The sequence below is a fragment of the Amblyomma maculatum genome, chromosome 1, assembly GCF_055883805.1.
Source record: "Amblyomma maculatum isolate TAMU_Amacu chromosome 1, ASM5588380v1, whole genome shotgun sequence".
Taxonomy (NCBI): Eukaryota; Metazoa; Arthropoda; class Arachnida; order Ixodida; family Ixodidae; genus Amblyomma; species Amblyomma maculatum.
In genome coordinates, this window is record NC_139344.1 from 173,304,270 (window position 1) to 173,313,814 (window position 9,545).

Here is a 9,545-nt window from a genome sequence, read left to right on the forward strand (position 1 = left end):
GCGCAAACGCTTCAAAGCCTATTTCTGTAAATCACGCAGAAATTATGCTTACTCATAATCGATAAACTTAAGCATAGAAGCATAAATACGCTCGCTACAATAAGCATGTAATACAGTAATACATTTTGAGGGAGTTAGCAGATGAGGCCAATAGGGAAGGACTCCCCGCTTCACGTAAATACCGCAGGATAGAAGGAAAAAAAAAAAAAGATGTATCTAAATAAATCGAAGTAGTGCAAAAAAAAAAAACGAAAGTAACAAAGGGGGAGTGATAGTAAAAGTTTAAAGCAGTTGAAGACGAGTTTTTGTCGCCGATGAAGCCACGAAAGGGACGTTATCGAAATGTTTGCTCAGCCTTCTTAACCTCCAATTTTCGCTGATCCTCAACTCTGCTCATAACGTGGTTTTTGCCCAACCATGTTTCACAACCGATCTCTGTGCAGTCGAGGTTTACGTGACTCGCAATGGTTCGATATCGTATTTTGTGTACGAGTATTCACGCACGCACTTTGCGAGAGAGTGGGAGTTTGGGAGGGTGCGCGTGTGTGCGTGCTACTGCCACTAACACATTGCAGTTACAGCATATTTGCTCTCGCATTTGTGCATTTTTTTTTATCTTCTCCTAGATCGCTTGTGAGTAGAGATTTATTTGGTTTTGGGGCTAGCAGCATAGTGTGAGATAAGAAAGGAAGGAAATTGGGTAACCGCCGTATTATTTGCAGGCATCTGAAGAATGACCGTGAAAGCGTAGAAATAGGGTAGAGGTAGACAACAGGAAATAAATTCCGGAGTAGAAAGCACACAGGATCGAAGAGCGCACCAAGCAGTATGGATGTTTGGACGGCATGTAAAAATGAAAATGCTCACGCATGCTTGCATGTATCTTATCACTGTCCTCTACACGGCAGTATTCGCTGCAAAAGAATATAGGTTCTAGGTTTCATACAGTCGCTAACATTTCTAAATGTGCTAGCATAAGCGCGAAACGTGGTTTTCAAAGCAAACAAAACTCATTCTTAATATTCAAAGTCGTGAATAACACGGGACAAACAAAGTGAAGACGACGTGACAAAGGCGCTTCGTCCCGCCGTCTTCACTTTATTGGTCCCGTGTTATTCTCGCCTTTGAATATTAAGAATGGAATGTAACCAACTCGCCCAGGAACAAGTTCTCTTAAACAAAACTCAGCAGTGCTTTTGGCATATGAGTTTATAGTATAGATAGTTCACCTAAAGTAAACAGAAAAAAAATCTCAAGACCATGCAAAGAAGGATATGATAGAATATAATTGTTAAAACTAGGCTGAAAAATTTAAAATTTGCCACACTAAACATAAAGCCTCCAGTGCATTCTTTGAAACCACAGAGACAGTAACACGCGATTAATCTTTTAGTCCTCCCCGGGCGGGCCTTTAGTGGCTGTGACATTGCACAGAACGTTTGTGAGAATTTATGGAGCGAAAGAAACAGCGGCAGCAAACAGGCAGCGGGACTAGTGGAGCGTTCAGATCCTGCTTGAAATGTTCGAAATTCAATATATACAGCTCTCTGTCACGGAAAAATCTGTTTAGAGTTGCCCACGTAAAACACTCTCATAAAGCGCGCAACACAGACCATAGGGTGACTTATTATGCCTAATCAGAACTGAAGGAGTAGAAATGGTCTCAGTGAGAGTGATTAGCAGCCTGCAATGCAATTGTTTTTTGTTTTATAAGGACTGTGTGCGCTTCCTCATGTTGGCTGCACGTTTTTTATTCTTTTTGTCTGAACAGAAGGAAGTGGTGCTACGACGGGCTGGCTGCTTGCATCCACGACTTCTGCTTGCATAAGGACTACCACAGGCTCGTGCTAGTCATGACGATGGATCCAATCACAATGACAAGCCAGTTTGTCACCGCCACCTATAGTATGACCAAGGACGTGCCCGTGTTCAGCATCGCGTCTCCAGGGCCCCAGCCTGCTTTTTACCTGAGCAACCACACAAGAAATGTTCACCAAGTGGCCTCCGATCAGAACCAGCCAGCTAGAATCGACGAAGACAGTGACCTGCTATTGTTCGCAGACGCTAACAGATTCTTCGATGACGAGGCCAAGAGGCTACTGGCGCTCCGTGGGAGGCTTCGGGGATTCGACAACGACGAATCACTCCTTTACTCTGACAACACTCTGGGTTCGGCGACAGGCGACGGAAATTCCATGGTAGGGAGGCTTAGTCTGAAGAGGAAACAAAATGATGCCGAGGACCCATCGCCGACGTCACCGCCACTTGCCTCCGCTGCGCCAGCACCGGTGGTCGTCAAGAAGCGGCGGCTGGCCGCAAACGCTCGCGAACGACGACGGATGCACGGGCTGAACGTTGCGTTCGACCGCCTCCGGCAAGTAGTGCCTTCTATAGGTGATGATCGTAAGCTGTCCAAGTTCGAAACGCTTCAAATGGCTCAAAGCTACATTACGGCGCTCACCGACCTCCTGGTCAGAGATTGCTGAATAGGGGCAGCGCGACAGGAGAGGGGGAAACTCGAGTGAAGAACGGCTCGTACCGCAGTCACAGGACTTCGTTGGAGATGTGTATGGCTATGCAGTTACTAACCCGAGAGCATGGAGGCGCGTCAGCATTACATGCGTCATTTTAGTTCCACAGTATGTCGGAGGCACATGACAACAGCCACCAGAGGTGCCAACCCAACGTCACACACGCACGCAGGTCTGTGAAAAACCTGCATTTGTTGAGTGGAAAGCCAGTATATAGAAGGCGAAGCTGTCATATGCGGCCATATTCCACTAAATTGACCGGAAAAACCTCAGTTCCATAAATTAGAGAGCTTATAGTATGAACATGTGATCGGTATTGTTTGCTTTATTGTGGTGCATTTCGGCCTCATATATAGCCTATTGTGCGCATGCGCTATTCTCTGTGTCAAGAAACCGATTAGCGGGTTTGGGTTTCACATGACACTCTCTAATGCTTTCTTGGACGGATCAATGTGTTTTTTGACTTTGCGACAGTCGCCTGGGAACGTTTTCATTTTTTGTTTGAAGATGACATGCCAAACTCTTTTTATATAAAAAAAAAAGTCCTTTGTTGCTGTTATCTTATCCCACAGAGGGCTAACAAATATAGATAAGGTCAGTTTGCTTAACTTCTTCATTATCAACAAACAATTTAATTTGATTCAGTTAACGTGTCAAACATGAGCAGCAATGCTGTAGAAAGCGTTTGCTAGCGTTGTTGAGGCTAAAATTAAGAAGTTCAAGAATCTTCAACGCATTCCAACTACGTGAAAAAAGCTCCTGTCCTCTATATGAACAAATGGGAAATGCCTTATGATGTAACAACATGCCTGGTCTCGACGTGCTCGAAATAACTCGAACAGTTTGGTTCATATCGACATAAGGTGTTTTGCCGCGGACAATAGCTAACATAGTCCAGATTTTGTTATGGTGTAATCCATGCTGTAATTAGTTCTAGAATGTTATAAATGTAGAACAAAACCTTATGACGCTACAAACGGTGCTCCGTAATACAAGTTGTACCTCTCCAAGCTGAACGAGAAGTAGTGAGGTCACAGAAAACATTTGAATAATGAAAAAGAAAGCTGCGATATATATTTTGAATGCATGCTTCGCTTGTGATATTTCATTCTTGCTTTATTTTACCGTTTATATAGTTGTGTATATATTGCTCAAGAGAGCCTGTATCCAAGATGAGTCACATAGAGCTGTTCTGTAGATTGACACTCTGCTGGAAACAGTTCCCGCGCCCATAAGCTATGGGAACGGGTTGCCAAGGCTGAAACGACAGCGCTGCCATATTTAGAGTATATTTTGCTGTCACTCGGCAGGTTTTGACAAATACACTGTGTCATGTCCGAAAATATATTTTTACAATGTCAAAAAGCCTCTGTGTTCTTTATGGTAAAACACAACCAAGTAGACACACCGTTCAGATTATCTACGCTTCAATACCCATCCTGGACAATTTGTTACAGTGTTGGCGGAGACCACTTCGCTTTGTGCAATATTTTCATATTTCAGGGACACTAGACAGATATTCATTAGCACGTGTTTACGTTGTATTGTTTAACCTACAAAAGCAGGCGAAGAGGAAGTGCCCTAGATCCAGGAAGAACGGTAAGTCAACTTATAGTGTATAGATGTGCGGTTTCCAGTTAATATATAGTTGTCAGAGCAGCGTTGTCCTTGTGTGCGTGTGTCCTCTTGCGCTTTGTGTTGTCGTTACTTGCTCTGCTGCCTTCTTCCAAGAGAAACTTATAGTCTGTTACGTTGAGCAATGTATCGATTTAAAACAATATTTGCGCACATCATCCGCATATTCTTCTCGAAACATGTGCATAAACGATTTTCGGACACTTTAGCGCCGAGGTGAACGCGAGAGCGTCAATGCACTTTGCTGCTCGCTTGTTCGGTAATATTTGAATTTGAGCCTCGATTTATCCCACACATACACATTAGTGTACAGTTGTATACAGTTGTAAGCTACCACATTATATTTAAGATCATCCGACGTATGTTTAGAGCCCTGCTTTCGCCAAGCCGTATACGAACGTGCCTGCGTGGATTAGGAGCAAGGTGTCTAACTCGGGACCCGAGGTCTTGACCACCGTGCAATAGAGGATTTCGCTTCATCGCACTTTAGGGGTCCAAAGTGCCCCCTAAAATTTTATTCTTTTATTATAACAGTGTCTCAACTCCCCTCTAGAATAAGAAAGGAGAGGTTCTTTTTTTCTATTGTGCCACGTGTTAATTTTGATAGATTGCAGGTGGAATTCAACAGGATAGTTAAGCGGGCGAGTTGGTGATACATCATCAAAAAAACAGCGCGAACAAACGGGGACGAAAGGAAGAAACCATAGGAACAAGCGCTTGTTCCTGTGGTTTCTTCCTTTCGTCCCCGTTTGTTCGCGCTGTTTTTTTGGGTGATTGCAGGTGGGTCTTGCCACCTGCCATATAAATGGCAGTTTTCGACTTCATGTCACCTCTACTTAATTTGCATTAAAAGAGATGTCATGAGCACACGCGTTCATTGATTAAATTACATTGCATGAACTTCCAGTTAGATTTTGTTTAGAAAAAGAAAGTTCATTTCCGACTGCCACTGTACTAAAACGAAATTTTGTAACCTCTCCTTACTTGTAGGAGCGAACGTATCTGCTATTTTAAGGCACATTCATAACTTGCAGAATAATGAGAACTATTACTCATTTAACTTCGGCAGCACAATTAGTCGTATTACAATTATCACTATCCCAGCAGTTGTGTCACGCGAGGTAAGAGCAGAGCGTAAAGTCGTAGTTTTCCTTACGTAACGTGGGCTGAGTTGTTGCAGCATTGTGTAGTGATTTCCCAAGAGCGAATATTACCCTGTAACTCATTATTTCTTGCACCATCATTGAAGTAATAAAGTTGTTAAGCGGAAGCTTAACTTGAGCAAATATACGTTCAAACTTGGCGTCCATAACTTTTCGCTCTTGTGAAATGTTTAATGCTAAACAAGTTAAAAAGATGCCCTTCTACACAAGTCGCAGATAAACGCGCTTCACTGCTAATAACGCACTTAACGCAATAACAGAAACTCTAACCCTCTATACGAGAGATTACAGAGGTGCGGTGTGTTGCTCAACAATACATGCAGCCCGAAGGCATGTCCCCTGAAGAAGAATAAAAGATATCGGCATTCGAGACTTCTTCCATGGCGTTCAAAAGCCGGGCATCTAGAGCTGCATAACTGTAACGATCGTCGAGTCTGCGCAGGTTTCATACGCGATCGAGAAAAGCGTTTAGACATGCTGTGGACGGGAAACAAGAAAATTTTGATCAATTATAGCACGATGATAGAGCAATGTAAAGAAGCACACTCAAATTAAACGTCTGTTTTATCCTCGCTTCTATTTCATCGTTTGAGGTGCAGGAGTTCCTCGGTGCTTTGAGTATGTGCATGAAAGAGCTGAAGTTTTCAACAAATGGCGTAGGAATGATGTCTTTTTCGCGTCGCTACACCCATGGTTTTCGTATACCGTCGATCCGCTTCTGTGCACTGGTTTACTCTGGCGCCGTCTAGCAAATTTGAGAATACTTTGCTTTATGCTTTCATCAGAAGATTGCGCAGTGTAAAGAGTCCCAGGATCTCACTGAGCCAGGCTGCTCTTAGAACACTTTATTTGGAATGCAGTCATCTCTTCGCCTGGCATCGACGAATAGAGACAAGAATACATTAATACTTAGGAAGTGACGCAGCATGGGCAAGTATGTTGTACACATTTTGCTTGCTTTGTAGTTACATCAATGACCACGCCAGTTTTGTCCAAAGAGAGTTACTCCATTATGACGAAAACATCGTTGGAGACGACAGACCAGTAAAAATGCAAAATACGAGTGCGGACTCATGACAGCTAACCGGTTATAATGTTACCTGGCAGAAGGTGCACAATACGCAGTGATGAGCAGACAATTTAGTGATGACCCGGGCGCAAAACGCAGGCAAAAAATATAGACAAAGCACAGTGCAGTAAACATGCGCCACCGAAACGTTTTGTTCATCTAGGCATCGCTCGTAGTATCCGTAGCAAAGATGGCACACCGCTTTTGGTAAATGTCCGCTCCAGTGCAAGACTTTGACTTCCTTATGCCGATACATTTAAACGCTTTTCAATTTCGGGAGCTACAGCATGTCACAATAAGCAGACGTCAACAAACCACGGTGCCTGTGGTTCTGGAAGGAGGCAACTGCCTCTAAATTTTAAAGCAGCAAATTTCAGATTTCAAGTCGTTCAAATTGGGTAACCTGCGGACGCGGAAATCAGAAACGCTAGCGGTAACCTCTTTTGTTCTTGCATCAACACTGCTCGATCCTTACATCTTATCTTGTGCTTTATACAGTGCTTTCGGGTCTTTCATTTAAAGAATCAATGGATAGAATGGCATAGTACCAGCAAAATTTTGTTTTCAATTGGGATGCATAAGCCTATGGGCAGAGTACATTTGTGTTGCGGCTACTCGAAGCATGTAAGTGGCTGCAGGTCTGAAGGTCTTATGGTGTCTGCATGTCTATGAGCATGGACTTGGACTAGAAGCAGAAACCTCAATAAACAGCGCCTGCAGTGGAGGGAGCACCTAACCCCACGCAGCAATTCATTTGAATACGCACACAATCTTACTCAAATAAAACCAGGGCGAAAAGAAAAGGGATACCGAAAGGGGAAGACAGAACAACTCTGTACTCGCGAACGAAACGTAATGCTTCTTTGAGATAATAATTGAGCCCTCCCGGGACCTGACACAAACGGAGCCTTTAAGTTAGGCGCGTGATACCCTCTAATGCAGAGCTTAAATGCAGCGCCAAGTTTTTTTTTTTTTTTTTTTTTTTTTTTCACTACTGCACTCTGCATACAAAGCTACATAGTGTTCACACATATTGAAAAAAAAGGGCTGATGAAGCTCCTAACTGCCCTCATATACAAAAGGGATAAAACAACAATCTGGAACCAAATGCCTCTTCTTGTCCATACGTGTGTAGCGTGGCTCCGGGAGAGGCTGGTACCTAGTTGTTCTCTTGAAAGTTGCTGTGACTAGCCATTGCGCGACCTGCCGCCGGTCACTAACCTTCTTCAGCGAAAACGTACAAACAGCCATGACAATCTTAACCCTGCTTGGCACGTTCCAATAAGAGGTAACATTCGACGCCTTTTTTGCTGTGCATTCGTACATAATGTCAGTTCAGTACTGCAAAGCGTTAAATCATTTGCTAATCATGACGCCCAACGAGGCGGCATCTGAGGCACTGGTCAGTCATGAACGGATATCGCGTACTAAGAGCTTTGTTGAGTTTGTTTCAGTAATTGTGCTTTCCCGTGTCCGCGGCCTATAAGCTCTCTCAAGGGCCCTTTATTGGACACGGTAACATTTATGGTACTCGCCAGATCAGTTACGCCAGCTCATGAGCTCCTAGATTTGGGGAAAAAAAGAACACTGAAGTCCGGCAGCTGCCAGTGCTCTCTCGACAGCACGTTCCTTCTAGCGGGAACTTCGTGTGAGTCGAGGCAGCATTTCTGAAAGTCCATCGATCCTTTATGCGTCTTCGTCCAGTGCTCTCGCTACTGCAACGCTTTCGTCACACACCATAGCTTGGTTTTAGTACTCTGCATTAGGCTTCTTGTTCGGCGGCAAGCGTAACTTTTGCACTTTTTACGCCGACGTCGAGCCTCGCAGGGGCGTCCAATTTCCTCCGCATCACCAGCAGCACTGCGACACGGGGGCGGCTCTGCTATGCTTGCGCTGTTTCTTCAGTTTTCTATTTTACTTTCATGGCCACCCACACAGAGAATCTTGCCCGAGCAACTTTTCGCCGAGCAGCACTACGCTTCCGACACGAAGTCGATCGACTATAATGAAGAGATTACGATTCAGGGCTAAGAGCGAGGTATAACCAAGGCAATAAACAGCTGGTGCCATTCTTGTTGGCAGTAATATGGGTGGACAGCCCGAGACAGCACCGATAAGAAACTGGCGCAAGCGACAAGATTTTTTGAGATAAAGATCAAATTTTTTTCTCGCTATTTCTCTCCCTCCATTTATCTTTACTTGTCTCTGTCTTTGTCTTATCGTCACCCATTACCATTCTGTTATCGTCAACGTCGGCTGCTTATCGGATGTGCTCCGTACACCAGCCTATGGAGTAGAAGGGTTCTGTCATAAGAGCGGCATTGGAACGGGATGGGTTACGCCGAATTCAACTCTCGTGTTGAAGTGGGTGTTGAGATTATTTTCATTTTCGTGTGCCCACGTTTTTGCGAAGGTCCTGAGACATCGCTGTATATAAAACATGAGGAAAATGAACTTTCCATTCGGAGCCATGTCTTGCATAGTGAGCATTGAGGGCTCATGAAACGAGAAGCGAACAGTGGCAGAGATACTGGGAACTCTTACGCGGCAAAGGCTTTTTGTCTCCTTCGTCCAATGTCGTGGCTAAGCCGGACCACTTACCAACGGGTCATTGTTAGGCAAATGCAGCCTCTACATATATATTACTACCACCACAAAAAATGGCTCCATTTCAAAGAAGAAAAAGAACCCATTTTTATTGTCTTGTAATCATCTTGCGAGGAACCGCTGGTGCACCAATCAGCGCGCGAGAAAAAAAAATTCTTGTTAGCTACAGAGACCAGCGTGGCTCGAGTTTTGATATGATAACTGGAGAGAATCAGTAGGCTACGAACCGCCAACCACAATTCCCCCCGTTAAGGGCCGTAAACCGGCTGAGAAATAAGCTTCTGCAGGCTAGCTGGGACGTTCACTCTTCTGCTTTTCGTCATTTCAAAGGGCGTTAACGCTGTACTGCGCAAACCACTGCACGCTTTGCGCTCGAAATCGTGTTCGGTGTAGAGTATGTGGGCCATACATCCTGTGAACTGTGCCATAGGGTGATGCGTGGAATCCTCTGTCTCCCATCTTGCTGTCGCCGTCCCTTTCAGAACCATGAAATGCTCCTTTGACCAGAGAGGTAACTTTGCGATAAACTGGCTCATTTCC

The 9,545-nt window shown here is 44.4% G+C and overlaps 1 protein-coding gene across 1 annotated transcript; it reads left to right on the forward strand.

Moving 5' to 3' along the window:
* Nucleotides 1–1,853: 1,853 nt before the first annotated feature.
* LOC146204919 (uncharacterized) lies at nt 1,854–2,486 on the forward strand. Its single transcript, XM_084586624.1, has one exon. The coding sequence runs from the start codon at nt 1,854–1,856 to the stop codon at nt 2,484–2,486; it is 633 nt and encodes a 210-aa protein (XP_084442750.1).
* Nucleotides 2,487–9,545: the final 7,059 nt, after the last annotated feature.